General features: G+C 32.5%; 1 protein-coding gene across 5 annotated transcripts in view; it reads right to left on the reverse strand.

Annotated features, from left to right (window-relative positions):
- Window positions 1-782: 782 nt before the first annotated feature.
- Window positions 783-18,370, reverse strand: part of LOC128238202 (uncharacterized) — a 45,912-nt gene continuing 28,324 nt past the window's right edge. For 3 of the 5 annotated variants that reach the window (XM_052953849.1, XM_052953847.1, XM_052953848.1), the window contains exons 2-13: window positions 12,396-13,154; window positions 11,921-12,085; window positions 9,870-9,948; window positions 8,489-9,507; window positions 8,267-8,384; window positions 7,809-7,963; window positions 7,644-7,719; window positions 7,382-7,519; window positions 6,851-7,026; window positions 6,235-6,412; window positions 5,714-5,824; window positions 783-5,533 (exon numbers count right to left, since the gene is read on the reverse strand). In XM_052953849.1, the coding sequence (XP_052809809.1) occupies window positions 5,343-5,533; window positions 5,714-5,824; window positions 6,235-6,412; window positions 6,851-7,026; window positions 7,382-7,519; window positions 7,644-7,719; window positions 7,809-7,963; window positions 8,267-8,384; window positions 8,489-9,507; window positions 9,870-9,948; window positions 11,921-12,085; window positions 12,396-13,061 (3,072 nt within the window). In that variant the 5' untranslated portion in view covers window positions 13,062-13,154 and the 3' untranslated portion in view covers window positions 783-5,342. Of the gene's footprint in view, window positions 5,534-5,713; window positions 5,825-6,234; window positions 6,413-6,850; window positions 7,027-7,381; window positions 7,520-7,643; window positions 7,720-7,808; window positions 7,964-8,266; window positions 8,385-8,488; window positions 9,508-9,869; window positions 9,949-11,920; window positions 12,086-12,395; window positions 13,155-18,116; window positions 18,240-18,370 lie in introns of those variants that run through there. The other 2 variants (XM_052953850.1, XM_052953852.1) reach the window with 2 other exon arrangements.

Here is an 18,370-nt window from a genome sequence, read left to right on the forward strand (position 1 = left end):
AAGGTATACGACTGTTGCATTAGCAAAAGTGTAACCATCGGGATTGAATTATTTTAGAAATTTGTCACAGAAATACTATTATTTGTTGGCATTTGCTTGTTTGAAGCATTAAATGATCGTGGCTTAGGCTCCGCCAAAATACACCAATTGAATAAGGGGTTAGATTTGACATCGATAGCTTGTCAATTGACTTCACTTATTACTAAGGGGCGGGCTGATACACATGTAAAAGATCAATACATGTACAGTTTGCATTAGTTTCACATCAACCGATCAAAGCCCAGACTTCCAGTACAAACATGATCGATTAAGCCAACTTGGTCCAAAATCAAATTTATGTAATAAGTATGTTGGTGAGTACAATGATACTCGGCGAACAAGAAAATAATCAAACAAATATACACATCAGTAGTCAACAACAGTATGCCAATCTGGTAATAATAGTATGTTTATGAGAACTATATTCATAATCATACCAAACTCAAATACACATGAGTTACATAACGCTTTCCACTTTATAGTGAATTAACTTGACATTGGTTATATATTATTATGTCGACCAATATGACAGCCATTAAGGTCTTCCCTTGAAATGACATGGATTTGTGATGTGCCTTTTTTTTCAGACGCATTAACATGTATACAAGAACGTATTTCTTAGATTTAATAAATGAACAGTTTTGAGCATACGTGTATATGGTCTTTTTCTAACAAATAATAGGCCTACACAATACAAAGAAATAAATGGGTTGTGTTTTCTGACAAATCCTTGTGATTCATAAAAGGTTATATATATTTATTTTTTTAAACATTGCATAATGTTAAGAAATTGATGTCACCAATCGGACGATTTTCTTCCTTTTCTATATTTACAACATTTAAACAATACGTTGAATTCCTAAATATAAACTGAAAAATATGAACATTATCAATGCAGGCATGAATAGTACACGACTTATGTTTTTTCATGTGTTCAGGTGTATATTGCGTCTGGCAATCTTTACATCAATACAAAATGTTAATTGATCTTAAGATTAATAGTTTACGTCCATACTGATTTATAGTAACTACGCGCTATGGCGTCAGTAAACAACTTCACATACACGATTGGTGTAAAGAAGGAAATACGTTTTAAGTTAATTTTTACATGAATGGAAAACAGTAAACAACTTTACATGCACGACTGGTGAAAAAAAATACAGTTTGAGTCAATTTTTACATTAATGAAAAACAGTAAACAACGTCACAGGCACGAATGATGTCAATAAAAAAACGATTTTTAAGTCAATATAAACACGAACGGATAATTTAAGATATGCATATAAACTGATCGATAATAAGTTTCCGATCTAATTGAAAGAAATCAATCCTTACCGGCTACAGCAAGTGCCGACGTTTTTTAATACGGACTGGTAACACATGATAGGTTAATTCATATGTAAATATGCTCTTAGCAGCCTTTAGCTTCGGGGTTAAACCTGCAAATTATGCTAAGAGTTAAAAAATACCATTATAAAACAGCAGAACGTTGCATGAGGCATTGCTAAAGTATCCTGAATTCTTACACTGTTTTCGCAGTTTTTATGTCAGAAATATGTCAGGTGACCAATTAGTATAGCTGTATAAAACACCCATAGTAATAACGCTGTGCTTCAAGCCGCTATTATGTTTCTAACGACCCCTAATTGAGTAAAATTGTAAACATAAAACAATACAAAGTAACAAAAACAACAAGCGTATGGAATTTGCAACAAGGATACAAAGAAACAGCACACTGCCAAGTAGAGCTTTCACATAATCTAATTCCAGAATAATGTATTTTATTACTATTTTGCAATCTAAAGTCAAGGAAAATATTGTGATATACTCTGTAAATCACTCATAGTACATTTAAACAAAAATAATAACTTTAATAATACAATAAAAACTATGAATTCTACGCGGTAATTACTCAGTAGTCATATATCACAATTCAATTATTAAGAGGCACATGGCGACAATGAGCTAGAGACAAAAACGTATAAACACCATAAACACAAAAATACAAACACCACAGACAGTCCAGACATCTTATCCAAAATAAATTACCGATAAATGATGACTACCTCCTTGAAACGGTCATTGAAACATGCGTTCACTGGAATTCAAGTCTACTGGGTCTTATACCAGTATGCATTGCCATAACCTCACATCTTCCATACATCTTTCAAAAGTTACAAAATTCAAAATATAAACCTCATCAAATGACCATCTTAAACTGGGCAACAGTGAAGAATGAAATGATAAATAACATGTTTATGATGACAAACTAATTTCATGTTCTCAACGATCGATTCAAACATCACCTGCAAACACATAAATCAAGCCGGAGAAACGATGATAGCTCTTAAAAAGTGCGAAAACGTCATTAAAATGTAGCCATATGACATAGCTAAACATTTAACATGAATTACTAAATAAGTTAACCTTAGCATACCAAATTGTGACCCTTACTCATTAAAAATTTACAAAAGGTAAACCAAAATAATATTACTGATATGGCATCCCACACAAACATAGTACTAGAGTTTGTGACACATATAGTCTGCTGAGTTTTGCAAATAATTTCTCGGTTTCTGTTTTTTTATTGCCCAAATGTTCATTCATACAAACATTTATAAATGACATAATTATATATGCATACCATTTAATACAAACCGTTATACTAAATAATATCAATGTGAACAAATAAATATTGATCTAACTCTTTGTTTGAAAATTCCTATTAGCGTTTGGGACTTGTTTTCAAATAAAAAAGGTAGACAAAAAAAAAATAAAAAAAATGGGAGAGGTGGTGTGTATTTGATGTTTCGTAATAGTGTTCCTAATATAAATGTTAAATTTAAAAATGAAAAAAACACCTACTAACTCTAAAAAACCTACTTGCTTTAAAAGAATGGATCTTATAAAGTACAGTTCTTTGGTGGATATTTCATTCAAATGCGCTTTTACAATACTACTATATACTGGAGCTGTTTTACTAAGATAATAAGTGTTCTAATTGTTGCCATCGTCTATTATAGGTGTTGATTTTATTCTTCATTGTTGCTATTGTTTTCTCTATTTTTAGTCGTTTATTGAGATATTGGACAAACATGGCACATGTTGGTATTTTTCCTTCACATTTTGATTTAAAAATGAAATATTTTCCTAGAAGTATCATAAAATTTACTTGATAACCAAATTTTTCATTGTTTGGCATTAAATCACAAAAGCTAATGGTTTTATATGATAGTTCTCTAAAGCTCACTTCATTGAAAGAGTTTGTTATGAATGTTCTAAATTCACCCCAAAACGTCTGCGAAATATGACATTCCCAAAACATATGGATGTTTGAGTCGATGTTCATTACACAAAAATCACATAACCTTGATGCAACAATATTGTACGTGTAAAGCTTAGCATTGTTTGGAAGGATATTCATTATGTATTTATATTGGAATTCCCGAAGTTTCGTATCTTTTGTAAGTTTGAGCGCCTGTGTGTACACATTTTTCCATTGTATAGAGTTAAGATCAAATTGAGATTCCCAGTTTTCTTCTCGAGTTCTATTTTCAGGTTTAAGTTGTATAATAAGATTCTTGTAGACTAGTTTACTAATTTTTGTATTTTCCTTCATTTTATCTACAAAGTAAGTTGGTGTGTTATATGATATGCCTTCATTTTTCAACCGGAATTTCCAGTCATCAGGAATACTGCTGATTAAAGCATGGTATTTCAAAAAATCGTGTGTACCAAGATCGTATAGTCTCGATAAGTCGTTAAAGTCATAAAAAGTTTTTTTTCTGTAGTCATACAAATGTTCGACATATTTTAGACCCCTATTATGCCATTCTTTGTAAAAAAATGTTTTATTATTAGGGAGTTTTATTTTGCTGTTGTTCCATATAATTTCTTTTGCTACGATCGCAGTATCCGTCTTATATGTAAACGATGCCCATGATTGTATGACTTCTGTGAGAAAAACAGATTTTAATTTAAGATTTTGAGTGCTTTTCGGATCCATACAACTTTTAAAAATTAGATCTTCTCCAAACTGTTTGGTCATTTGCATATATAATTTAACCCATATAGATTGTTTGTTTAAAACAATTCTTTTTACCCAGCTTGCTTTAATTGCTTTGACAAAAACAGATATATTGAGCATTTTTAAACCACCATTTTCATATTATGGAATTATTTGATTTCTTGATATTTTATCGGGTTTTCCATTCCATAAGAATTTGTACATTTTGTTTTGTATCATTTTTAAACATGTCTCAGATGGTGTTTCCAAGACAGTTATAATAATAATTTCTCACCCATACATATAAAACATAATTGTATTTTAATTATGAAAAATCAGAAAATATATAAAAAGGTAGGTCAAGGTAGATAAAGGTTGACGAATTTATAAAACTGGAATAAATGCAGTTTTTCACAAAAATATATTTTGTTTTGTAAAAGTATTTTTTATCTTTTAAGTTGAAAATAATGCCTTAAATGTATGCACAAAACATGCAGCGCCTGTAAACTATGAAGAAACAAATAATGAAATTCATCGCCAATTTGATGAACATATTACAAAATACATACATGCTGGAGTCGTTCAATTCTAAAATATCTACACTTTTCAATAGGTCATTTGTGATTCAGGGTCCATGGTGTTGGTGGTTGGCACATTTTTTAAAGAACATCATTATAAATACTCAGAATTAGTTGAACTTCAAATTGACAAGTGTACATCGGAGTGTTATTTTAGTTGTTTGATATTATTGGTAATGCACTCAACGGTGGTAGTCACTGCCAAAAATAACTGCTTAGACTGATGAAATTACAAAGTACTAAGGTATATTCTACGCAAAAAAGGCAACCTTTAGTTAACACAATCGCATGGTTACTTTTATTTGATTAGGAGATAACAATATTATTTTTTCACCCGAAAAACATTATTTATTTGATAACATATTTTTTTCCAGATTAATATGTTTTATTGATTAATCTATTAAATTAATTTAGAATATTAAAATGTAAAGAAAACATAAAAATATAAAAAAAATGATCATGTGGAAACTTTATGAAAAATACTGCTATGGAAATTATTTCCGCAAATACTAATCGTTATGTGCATACAACTTTGCTTTACACAGCATAAATCAAGTGTAACGAATAAATAATAAATATCCGTCTACAGCAACCATGTGCTATCGATAAACGTTGTATTCATACGACATGCTTAAATATCGGCCGATATTTGAAACGATTAAATAAATTTACTTTATTTGTACACCTTTTTATATTCTAAGTATTGAACAATTTCAACCCTATCCCATGAATGTTTTGATTTTCTCCTTAATTGGCCTCAAGCAAACAGGGCACTCTTTCAGGTCATAAGAACAATCAATGCACAATCGATGATGTGTACAAGGTAAAAACAAAGCGTTGACCGGGTTGTTCTGGCATATGAAACAGGTTAGCATGTGTTTCAACCTTTTATTTTCCTCAAGTAATTCCTCTGAAATAACGGAAAATAACAATATAAAGAAACAGTATTTGAAACATATATTTGACGGTTTCCCAGTTAATTTGGGTGTTTTAGCTCTTTAACTTCCATTTGAACAGTAGAAATGTTGGATACTATTTACAATTCGTAGCTCAAACGGGAACTGACAACAATTTTGGAATAATATTTTACCTGCACTTGTGTCCTTGTTCCCGTTACTCCGGATCTCCGTAGAATGTTGATTTCGGTCGTTTATAACCTCAATTGCAATCACAATGTCTTCTACACTTGGTTTCAGAGTGCCTGTTAAAGCGTTAAAAGTTTAAAAAGGCTATAGAAAGTGGACACGAAAGGACACTTTATATCAAAGTTAAAAGTACCCGCCGAGTTCATTGTATGACATAATACCAAACGTTCATGTTTAAAGTTCAGTGAGGAAAAAGCGTTTGTCGCTTCAAGTGATTTGCTGTCCTAAAAACCTGCAACTTTTTAACTTTTTGCTATTATTATTAACATTGTTCTGTATTCAGAGTCAAACGTAAACCATCGCTTACTGAACTGTCTGTTGATAATGTTGGATTTAAGAGTCAACATTTGTGCTTTGATTGGAATAAAATTATTATTATTGGTTTTTGAACATATTCCGAACCAACCTAATCGTCACCCTAGTGCAATAACTCAACTTGCACTAAGGTGACGATTTATCACTTTACCTTGTTGTCTTAGTTCGTTTACTGCGGAAGAAAACATCTCATTACTGAATCCCATGTCTACAGTACATATTTTCCTCTGTTCTTCGATCAATCGTTTAATATCGGGATCAGTAATATGGAGGTTATTCACTCTACCAGCCATGTCGTTGGTCGAATTTCCGCCTGTGGCACCAAGTTCCTATTAAGCAGTAAGGCAATATACGTGTTCTCTTGTAAATGTCACCAAATGATGATTCAGTATTTATTTTGTAACGCCAATGGGGACCAGGTTAATGTTTTTAATTTTTCAATAACAAGCATTTATGCATCAGCATTTTACATGGTATACATATATATACGCACTCTTGGGCATACATCGACCAGGTTTAAAATGATCAAGAATTAATATTGGCGTTTAGTAGTCTATGATGGTAGTGAAAAGGGCTGTGAGTTCCTTGTAGTATATTTTTTACAATGAGCGAGTATGTCACATTAATATTATTTTCGATAAACAGCGTTATCGTTTGTTCAGTCCAGTCACGTATCCTGTGTAACAATAATAGGAAAGATTCAGTCAGATTTGTGTTTATCTTTTTGTATCATGAGTTGTAAATAGTTACACTATTTTCTTTCTTACATCTATATTTTGGTCTGCAGACGCTTGCACAAGGGCAATAAACTCGTCTCCTTTCTGTTCTCGCGCAAAAGGACAGGCCGGGAACCATCTGCAGTGTTCTATCCAGGGATCGTCTTCTGGATCCCAGTGCCTCAGTCCTCCGTCGCAGGCAAAACAACGAACGTGGTCATCTATGCCTGGTAATGAAATAGCACATATCAGCATGCTCTTTTAAATAGCACAGTTTCCTTTATCATCCCGAATATAGGTGTTATAAAACGTGCCTGTTCTTCATCAAGGACTATTCATGAATGAACGTATTTGTTTAAAAAATGGTGCACGAAATATTTAAATACTGTTACTTGGCCTACCCGGCTCACTAACCATATGTCAAGACAATATATTGCTCATGTAATGTTGTAGTAGAAAACCTTTCACTTTCTTCAGTAAACCCTTGATCTAATAGTCAAAAAATGTAATACGTTCATAGAAATAACGTAACTAATTTTCAGCAATTATAACGTATACGGTCTTACAACCTAGACAATTTACCCGTATAATACAATCCAGCCTCCGCTAGTTTCGGCGGTCTTTGTGCTATGTGTTCTGGCCATTTCGCAAATGATATCAGTCTTAGATTGTGTGTGTTATATGCTTCATTTCTGATTCTGTACTCCCTCGGTGGGGGTCCTAAACGTCAAATATACATGAAAACCAGATTGCGGAGAACACATGGTAACATATTAAGGCTTTTTCATCATAAGAGAATATTAAATACATGTTTTATACGTACGGTCTAGACGGTTAGGCTCACCTTGTAGCGATCGTTCCCTGAATTCTGCTAACTGTCTTTGTCTGATTGCGCCGGGTTCGAGATCTCTCATTGACTTCTGTAAAACGAAAACAGTAAATCAGTGTTGAAACTTATTAATAAAACCATTTTTCTGGGTTTTACATATACAATATTTTAAAGTTATACCTTGTAGTTTTCAAGAGCACTCTCAGTTTCGAAGTATAGGAGCAAATGTTCGCACTGTGAAGAGTGTTTAACATGTTCTTTCAATGGGTCGTCCGTGCTACTGAAGTCCTTCAGGCCAATACCGCATTGATAGCATCTCACCAAGTCAGCAGTGTCTAAAATAACCATTATTTTAACATGTCAATGACTTGTGAACTTGAAAACGCAATATTATTATTGAAATGAGAATAAGATATTAATGGCCCAAGTTGCAAATAAACTTGTATTACTTTAAAATTTTGTAATATTTCTGAAATAAACGAGAACCAGAAAATCCATACATTTATAAAATAGTGTTCTTGTTGTTCATGTTCAATGCAACTCAACAGTGCCCATTTTATACCAAAATTAAATTTTACATATTAAATACAAAAATGATATTCGATTATATCTCGATGTGAAGGAAAAGGGAAACAAACTTGTGAAAAAGAATCCTGCTTTACAAAGCATCGTTGGACTAGGAATCATATGACTCCATCTGCTAAACGACCTGAATCTTTCATTTTCGTCAACATATGCAGGGTATTTAGGCTGCTTCTGAAAAGGAAGCGAATATTGAGCGGTGCATTTAACATAAAATAAAATACAAGTGATGAATAAAAGCCTTTTGTAAATATTATATTTTCTTTAGAATATTTTACCTTGACTACTATTGGCTCCTTCTTTACTGTGTGTATGTTCTGCAAGGTGTTGTCCTCATTCCTTGTGAGATGGCGATGGTTCGAACTAGTTCGATCATCATGTTCTGCAATATCGTTACGTTGAATGTTGTAATGGTGACTCTCTTGAATACCCACCGCTCTAGATGGCTGTGAATATCTATTGATAGAACGGTCGGATTCTGACCCTCTATACTGCATTGCTTGGTCAAATGATCGATTCAAACTTGGTCTATTGTCTTGTGAAACCAAAGATGATAAAAATGGAGACGGAAGTGTCTGATCAGCTGTTGATCCAATCTGTGGTCCTCGCCTATAAGATGATCCTGAAGTAGCTAGGTCATTTCTGACATGCATCTCTTCGGTGGCTTGCATGTGTATGCTCCTTTCTACTTCTTCTGTTGATGCATCGACTTGCCTTTGCAAATCTGGTGACTCTGAACCAGGAACAATTTTTATTGTAATTTGCTCGCTTGGCAAATATTCTTCGACTTCGGCGTATTTAATCTTCTTTCTTGGGATCATACATTTACATTTTATTTCGCTGTTTTTTAATTCAACGACATACGTAGGTTTTCTTTGATCTGCAGTGTAACTCCTTTTCCTTTGCTGATTATCATCGAAAATCATTGTAAACTTCGTTGATGGTTTAATCAGAATGTTTTCGAGATATTCAAAAAATGGTTCTGTATGTGGGCATTTCACAGAATATGTTTTACAAGCCCCGCCAAACAAAACAAAGTCGATATCTTTTTCTAAGACAACTTCTGTTGAAAATAACTGAAGAAAACTCATATCGATTGCAGCTTTCAGCTGTACCGAATTTTCTAAAAATAGGTATACGTTGTCTGCCTTACAATATAGGCAAACATCTTCGGTCACTATAGTGTTAATCAGCGACACGTACAGTTGCTCATTTTGGATCATCTGTGACCATGGTTTGTCGAGTTTAATCAAGCTGCAATCTCCATATTTACCCCATTTCAAATGATGAGGAAAATCTGAAATGAGATGCAAATAATGTGTCGAAATTATAAATAGCCGAGGTTGCACAAAATGTCCTACACGTACCCGCGGAAGTTTCAAAGTTATTTGAGAAATATCACTTTAATTTGAATCGGTGGTATTCTAAACATCGTCTTCCTTGAAGTATTGTGAACGTCATTACAAACATGTAACATACCTGAATGAATTATTGAACAAGAGGTAGCCCACAAGACCCGTACAAGAATTGTTTCGCAATCTTTTAAAACATATAGTTGTTCCATACATGTGCTTTTTGACAGTAAAACGTAAGTACAATTTGTCCAAACTAGCTAGTATACACATATCGTGTTTGTTTTAGTGGTTTAGTTTATATTACCGTTTCCATCTGAGTCAGTTATAGACGATGTTCCCAGGACAGTACCAAATTCTGCATCTGTCACTTGATCATAAATGACCTAAAATGTAAATTCAATATTTATGAAAGATGCATAATATCTATGTATTTAAATAGAAAAGCATTCAATACAGGTTTCCGCCGAATATTGATAGTGAATACAAAAAGAGAAAATCTTTCGTTTGTCCATGAACATAGCTTTGTAAGATACCTTTGTCAAAAGCAAGGGTTGTCTTTGAGGCTATTGTTAACGCTGAAATTTCTACTCCAGATATTATATATTATCCCTCATTGTCTTCATGTTTAAAGATGCGTTTATTTAAAAATATAAGGCATTTTGTTTAGGTCTAGTCATGTATGTGTAATACAGCCATTGTAATATAAGGAGCATAATATACAACTGAGGTGGGAATGCCAAACATTTACACGCTTTAAAGTATTACAGTTGTTTTATTTCATAGACACTATATTTTTCACGAGAAAAAAACAGCCCTCATTTGCAAAGTTCAACATGCTCTGGTGTATTAAAAGGTTAAACGCACTTTACGAAGGAATATTTTGTGTTATATCTTCAATCTTGGATTGTATTATACGGGTCAATAGCTTCAACGTCGCAAGTCATTGTCGATGGGATTATATTATGTATAAACAAATTGGCATCTGAAACCGTTTCTAATGTAATGTTTCTAATTTAAATTGTTATATAGCTTTTCATAGATTTTGTACACAATCAAACAATTGCCATGTAAACATTTATTAAGACGTGTCCAATTGATTTTTAAGGAGTGCTAATTGTAAACATAGTCTTGTAATGTATGATGTCAAATTGGACAAAATAGTCAAGAAAGGCATTATGCCCCTTTTCCCTGTTTACGTCTCTTCCATGACAGTCAATTTGTTTCAAATTCGAGAAAAGAAAAAGTGTGTTAAGAATATTAAATGATTCCTAAGAAGCTATTATTTTGATAGTGAAGGATTGGCTTGACATAGAATAGAATAGACCGTTACAGAAGAAAAAGACTGATATTTAAGATTTAGAATCATCATGTACATAGGGGCTACTATGAAAGGAGTCTTTTCTGGTGACTAGTATCACCTCGAGTTCGACGTGTAAGCACGTGACCGCAGGTCAAAAGAAAGAGAGTCCAATCGTATTAATCAATTTATTATAAACCTTACTATTTATTCCTTTTTATATTTTGATTAAATTCAAATTTACCGCTATCTGTCAAATGTCAATATATGGAATGGCCTGCGAGAATGAATGTTACGTACTTTATTAATTGAAGTGAAGGGAGGCTACTCCAGCAAACCAAGTCAGAAGTTTCAGAAAAATATAAAGATTGCTTATACGAAAACAATTATTAAATGCTACAGCACAAAAAATCCAAAAAGTACTTATTTTTCGAGTAAAAACAATCGTAGTTACTGAGAACGTAACGCGGCCATTCTAACAACACGGTCGAAAGTTCATGCTCGTTGAATTTTTCGACGATCAAAATTTGCAGAACTGAGGAAATGTTGATATAAATTTTGATGACGTGAATTCGCCTTCTGTGTATTGGCAAGCTGCACATGGATGTAATAATGTAACTATTTATGATCTGCGAATTACCAAACAAGTAGTGGTTGGATTGAAAGTTTTTGCTGCTTCGTACTTATCCTCATGTTTCTTTGAATAGCATGCTCTGCGATATTTACATGCTTCTGGATGCGTAAGTAAAATAAGGAAGTGTTATGAAAATTAGACAGGTTTAATCACTTCTTTTGGCACTCATTTTGAGAGTCGCGAAAGGAGTAATACGGACAATAATTTCCGGAATTTATACATAGCGATACACTGGTGAAACCATATTTTCATTTTGTTAATTTATTTCTTGAAACCTGGCTGTTCTGTGACTGACATGTCAGATATCGGCATGTAAGGCCATAGTATTACTACGTTATTACGATTCGCATCTTTACATCCAATTTTGTATCCTGTTTTCAGCTTAAAAATATTACTAAAAGACCTGTTTAGTGTTAAGACTCACCTTCAATATCTTTAAAACAACTTCTTGAGCATTTACATTCTTATTCAAACACTTCGGGTCCTGCAGTAATGTTAAAAATAGAGGCACAGCATTCCTTTCCCACTTGTTGTAGTAGCCACGGGGTTTGTCTGATAGAAGTAAGGCTTTTTTTGCAAATCGATGAACCTGAAGTTCAAATACAAGATAAGATCACCAATCTAAACCTTAAAATACTTTTTAAGGTTAGTCTTGCAAAATGCAATATCAAATTACATGTTTTGATCAAACAGCGACTTCTTTTACTTACCAGAATACAGCATGTAAGTAGCTTAGCATTTTCTATATTGTTTTACATTCACTCATAGACATGTAACAATAGTCATGTGATTTATCATAATATGCACATTCTGATGATTCTAAAAACTTATATCAATGAACAATTAAAGCCTGCTAAATTTGGTGTTATAAACACACGTGAACTAACAATAAGATTTACCTCAGACAGCAAGTTTTTATTCTCATAGAGACTGAACGAGAAGTCTTCGTCAAGCAAATCACAATTCAAAATCCCTGAAAGCAATCCGCATGGTTGGATGTCGTTCATAGACCGCACATCTTTACAGTTTTCGGGGAGGAAACATTTAAATATGGCTATCGAGTTTGAAAACCAATTTTCTAAACCTTTGCTTTTCTCACTTGTCACTCGAAACTCTAATCGCCGATGTTCATTTATTTCGTCTGTATTTCGCTTTTCTTTAACCATTAAAAAGAAGTCGAGTGACGTTTCTGTTTGTCTTTTCATTGGCATGTATCTATCGGGCACCTCTACAGGTTTCAACTTTCTATGATGCACTTGCAATTTTTCTAACACAGGTATGTATAGTAGATTCGGACAAAACCATTCACGCATGTTTAACAATATTTCATATGTAATTTTGCCTTTTACGAATTCTTGTCGCCAACACATTTTTCCTGATTTGCAAATAGCGCATAGATCCCATGGTAACATTCCAAGTTCTCTTATAAGTTCGATGCATGCGTTATGCAACTCATGTATGTGTGTTTCCAACATGGGTTTCAAAGCACTTGCTAAATAGCTATTACAAACAAGGGCTTTTAGGGATTCCCTTTTTATGTGTATAACATCTTTAACAGTTTCCATGATTTAAATTGAACGAATGAGTTATAGCTTGATTATTATACTGTAATCATATAGATACAACGCATGTTTCGCTGTATCTAAGTTGTCTTTGTTCTGAAATGAATAAAACGTTTATAATAATTAAGCATAAACAAAATCAATGTTCCATTCTCTTTTGCGGTCGTCCCAAATTGGTGAAACAATTAAATAGCATCGAGAAAGAGGTGATCACATACAAATATGAACATCAGGGACCTAATTGAACTGTATCCGGTAAGTGTCAACATGGATAACTTCTGTTAAAGAAGAAAAAAGAGTAATTTACAAAAAAGCATAGATTTCGATTTATGTTTAAGTTATAAGACCGACGAGTGCGCTCCGAAAAGGAAATGTCATATACCTGTGGAAAAAGCAGGTATTGTCCCCATTCTGTTTTCTGTGAGACGTGTATTCGCAAAGTAAAAATACGACATACAATAGGGGAGATTTTTATAAACGGCCAGGTGTTATTTTTTTACAATGGGCAGGTTTCTAAAAATGTATATTTTTACAAATGTGCATATTTCTATCCGAAACGAAGATTTTAGGTGATTTTTATAACATGCGATCCCGCACGGTTTTGATGTCATTTTCATTTGTTGATGACATGAAATATCTTTCAATAATTAAAGTAATCAGGCTTGTTTTATTATGTTGTAATACTGCTGTTTAATGTGTGGAGCGTTTTGGAAAACTTGACTCAACGACATGTTTACCCTTTTAATTTGTTTTAGCAATTTTATTAAACAGACTAACTTTTTCTACAGCAGAAAACGCAACAAGTTCCTTTTATAATCATATATTGTTTGAGCATTTCAGACAGTGCCTAAAACACATTTCGGTGAGAAATATTATTAGATATGTTTTCGTTTTTATTCGTTTAAATATAACATATTTATAACGGAACTTGGCAAAGGCTCGCTAAATGTTGAGTTTGTTGAATAAAATTGTATATAAAATGATTAGTGGTGACAGGTCCTATATTATATAAGTACCTTTTTAGTTGTACAGTACAACGTTTCAAAACTAACATCATAAAACAATAATAATTCGTCAAGGGCAATACAACCTTTTATTAGATATCTTTTAAAGAGATGAACTTACTTCAACGCATATATATATCCTAACTAGTTTAACAAGTTATGCATACAGCTGAGTAATGTTTACAGTCACTTGAAACTATTTCACTTTTGAACGTTTTAATGCATTTAATGTGCAAATCAATGAACCAATTATTGTCGTATACAGTCCTTTGATTTGTAATAAAATTTTAGTAGATTCCATTTTTTTAAGACAATTCCGGAACTAGTTAACAGCCAAGTAGTTGTTCTCGAATACATTTCTTAGAATGAAGTTCTAAAATAATTACAGACAATATGCTTCTTTTACGTGTTCGCCAACTAGTATTGAGTTTAGACAGTTTTGAACAGGCAAACGCAATATAAAAAGGCTTAACCGAAACGATCACACACATAATACATTCGAAGATCATCTTAAGCTTATAGTACCGGCTCCTATACGAAGTATTTAATAAGAGTATATATGGAGTAGGCCAATTTATTCCAGTAAAGAAGTGTACTCATTTGCTTTTACACCAAAATTACTATATTGCGACAGCATGTCAAACAAAGTACAAGTATTTCTCATTTATTCACACAGAAAAGCTGCTTAAATAGTCAAATCAATGCCATGTCAGTCTCTTTGTAAGTACAATAGATTGGTAAGACCAATTAAAATCTTGCATGAAAATTATTATATAAATATTTACTAATTAGTTGTTAGTCCATCCTCACTGTGTAAGTGAAATGTTAGTGCAATGTAAAAGTATCTAATGTAAAGTTTTATGTAAAAATATTGAATATCAGTTCTTTTTTCATGTCTGGGATTTCAAACCTATCATGTTATCGTTGTATATATGTTTAATTGAATGAATTATATCTATCATGTAATGAGGAGCACTTTGTGTTAAAGTTACCTAATACATAAGTTGAATCTTAAAAAGCTTAAGTGCAAAAAAGGCAGTGAAGGAATTAATTAGCGAAAATCAACTCCATTTTCTCATGATGTGAATAATACGGTTTCATATATCATTTGCTAGTCAGTGACTTAAAAACATGAAGTAGTGAAATGATGGCTCAGTATCACTTCAATGTATGTTCGTAAAATAATATCTTCAAAATGCATACTTTGAAGAAAAAGCGTTATCCCGGTATTTAATTAATACGTCATTACGTTAATTTTAATCGTTTTTATATATACTTTCACCAGATGCATATCAGATACCAGTTTATAGCTCCGGCCTTATTAAGATAAGACATGGATCACATACATAGACTAAAGCTCTCTCCTTTATGTGTCATTAAAAAAAAGTATAAACAACATTTTACAACTTTTAAATAGAGGGCAGTGTAGTTCGAAGGTTGTAACAATTGCGTCACTTGTAAAAAGAACAAATTGTCAGCGGTTATAACAAAAGTAAACATCTGAGGCAGAACAAATGATTTTCAATAACATTCTTTTTTAAACAAGTACGAAGGTATTAGAAAATAAATAGATAAGTGGATTGGAAGAAGAGGAGGTAGGAATCAAGTTAACGACTGGTCATGCCCGAATTACATTAGACAAATAAGTGAAACGCCTAAAACCGTCCATTTTGTCAGAGAGAAAAGAACAGCGTGCTTCGGACTGTCATTTGTCTGATTTTTCAGCGTGTCACCCTTACATAATGGAATTTGATCTGTTAGTATTCTAATATATTGTGACACATATACAGAAATCAGAAGTTACTTAAATAATTGTAATAACAAATACAATACAATAAAAATAAAGTTAAGAGGGAGGATAAAGAAATAGTAACCGGAAAATAATTTAGGGCAGGTTATGGTTAAGTTCGGTTACGGTTAGGAAGTATAGGATTTCATTTCTTCCGTAGTTATCCCATTTTATCATTTGTCGGTGCAATTTCTTTTTTAAATTATTCATCATCATAGTAGACTTACAGTTGATGTAATTTGGTATTATTTTTCTGTAATTTGAACCAAAAATGTAGAATGTCATAAATATAACTATTAAGTTAGTTTTCGCAACTTGATTATAACAAAGTTTACTATTTCGAGGCTGACATTTGATATAGTTGAGTCTTTATTGATACTTTCATATTTCAATTATTAAAGTTGTCCACTCCACAATGGTTGTACTTTCTAGCCTTTTTATTTAGGAGGAATCTTCGTAAATAACTACACATGTATTATACAATACCTTCACCGCATTGTTATTTGCATACACACGGTACATGTACATACATAAACCTCTAAGCATACGAGCAGGTGAGTAAAATCAATTTAACAATCATGTACAAGGCAGTAGTGTCGAATCATGTTCATCTCACGTGACTCGGCGATCAACTGGTTTATATAATTGCGAACCAACCGAGATAAGAGTGGGCACGTTTACGCAGAAATATTTCACGAGTGCAGACTATTTTCTTCCGTGTAAGCAATGCTAACGATACACGCAATATATTAAACAACGTGTCATTCACTCTTAATTTTAAAAAAAGACATCTGGCATTTACCTCTACCAATAATCTTAAAATAATTAATTCAGAAGAACTTGTTACTCGAATGCAAACTTTGAAAACTAAGCTGTAGACCATTAATGAACTCACTGAACTAATTTACTGAACCATAGTTCTTGAAAACCATATACCAATTAGGATTTTCATGTCATCTCTGTAACTAAAGAACTGTTATTTTTTTCATTTATAAGTCGGAATATCCTTTCATTACACAGACTTAAATTTACAGGGACCAGTCTGTTAATCAGCAATGAATGCAATAAAGGGCACAAGGGTATAAGCCCCATTTGACGTTTCTTTATTAACTTGTACAAGTTCATTACGTTTGTACAATCCTGTTACCTGCCTTTGTAAAAATAGATCGGGAAGTCATTAAATCATAGTCATGACATACGCACGCGACTGAACATATTGTAATTGGTCGCAATCAGCATTCTGATTAGTCAAAAATATTTTAATATAAATAACTATCAAATTCGATTTTAGCTTGCGAGATTCTCTATGCATTTCAATAAACAGTTACCGACTATGAAAAGGGCTAATAAAAAGTCAAACAAATAAAATAGCAATTTCTGTCAAACATACAAAACATTTTCGAGGTATTTAAATCCTTAATATGTTTCTTTTATATAAAATAACAACCTTTTTTCACCTTAAAAAGTTTGAGTAGGACTGCCAAAAGGTTTGTTGATTTGGCAATCAGAATACAAAAGGGGAACAACTTTAATGCTACAGTGAACAGTTTTATACGGCTGTGATATAATTCGCCACAATATCAAACTTGATTTATTAAAAACAAAAGATTCGCTTTTTTGATTTAAAATTACAACTGCTCAATAAGAATATATACGTTCAAGCAATGTAAACAATTTAAGCTGGCAGTATTTGACACAGTGACACAAATACGTACATTACATGACGGAAGTACATAATACGTTAGGTTTTGACAGTTTTTGTAGCCGTTTCCTCATTTCAACTTAAGTCAAGTGATTGACATTATTTACAATCCATGAAGGTCAAACCAACTCGTTTGTTATTTTCAGCATGTTAAAATTTTCTGTTTATTTTTTAATAACACTTAATAAAATGGAGGGTCAACAGGCATCAAAATTCATATACATGTGGGTACGATACCTTAATGTGTTATTACTAACATGATATAAATTTATTTCTTATATTGTATAATTTTAAAGTTAATTGAGCATAATTCACAATCCCAAATTGATGCAATAACTCTATAACAAAATAGCTAAAATAGGTCTAAGAACTGTTTATTTTATAATTCAAAACACAGTTCAAAGTCACGCAATTTTCTATATTCACTTTGTAAACAAACAATATTTCAACTTATACATTCAATAGCCTTTTAAGGCCTTTAGAAAAATTAAACATGAAGAAGGGCATGAATGTCTGATTTCCGAGTAGACTTATTTATATTACGATTACAGTGATACACCTACTTGCCAGGTCAAAATAACCTCAAAAATACAGAAATATCCATAGATTCCGCCAGTTTGTTTCGCACTGAATATACCCCTTTAAATTGCGCAAAAATAATTTGTACGTTGTTATAAACAAAATGCAATAACAAGGAGATCAGGTACCTTGCGCGTCATATTCAGAACAAGGAAGTAATTTATCCTGTTTACATTTAAAATTGTATAACAATGATAAATAACAACGTAATGTACATACTAGTTTTGATATAAATCAA

Source organism: Mya arenaria, chromosome 6 (genome assembly GCF_026914265.1).
Source record: "Mya arenaria isolate MELC-2E11 chromosome 6, ASM2691426v1".
In the NCBI taxonomy this organism is placed as follows: domain Eukaryota; kingdom Metazoa; phylum Mollusca; class Bivalvia; order Myida; family Myidae; genus Mya; species Mya arenaria.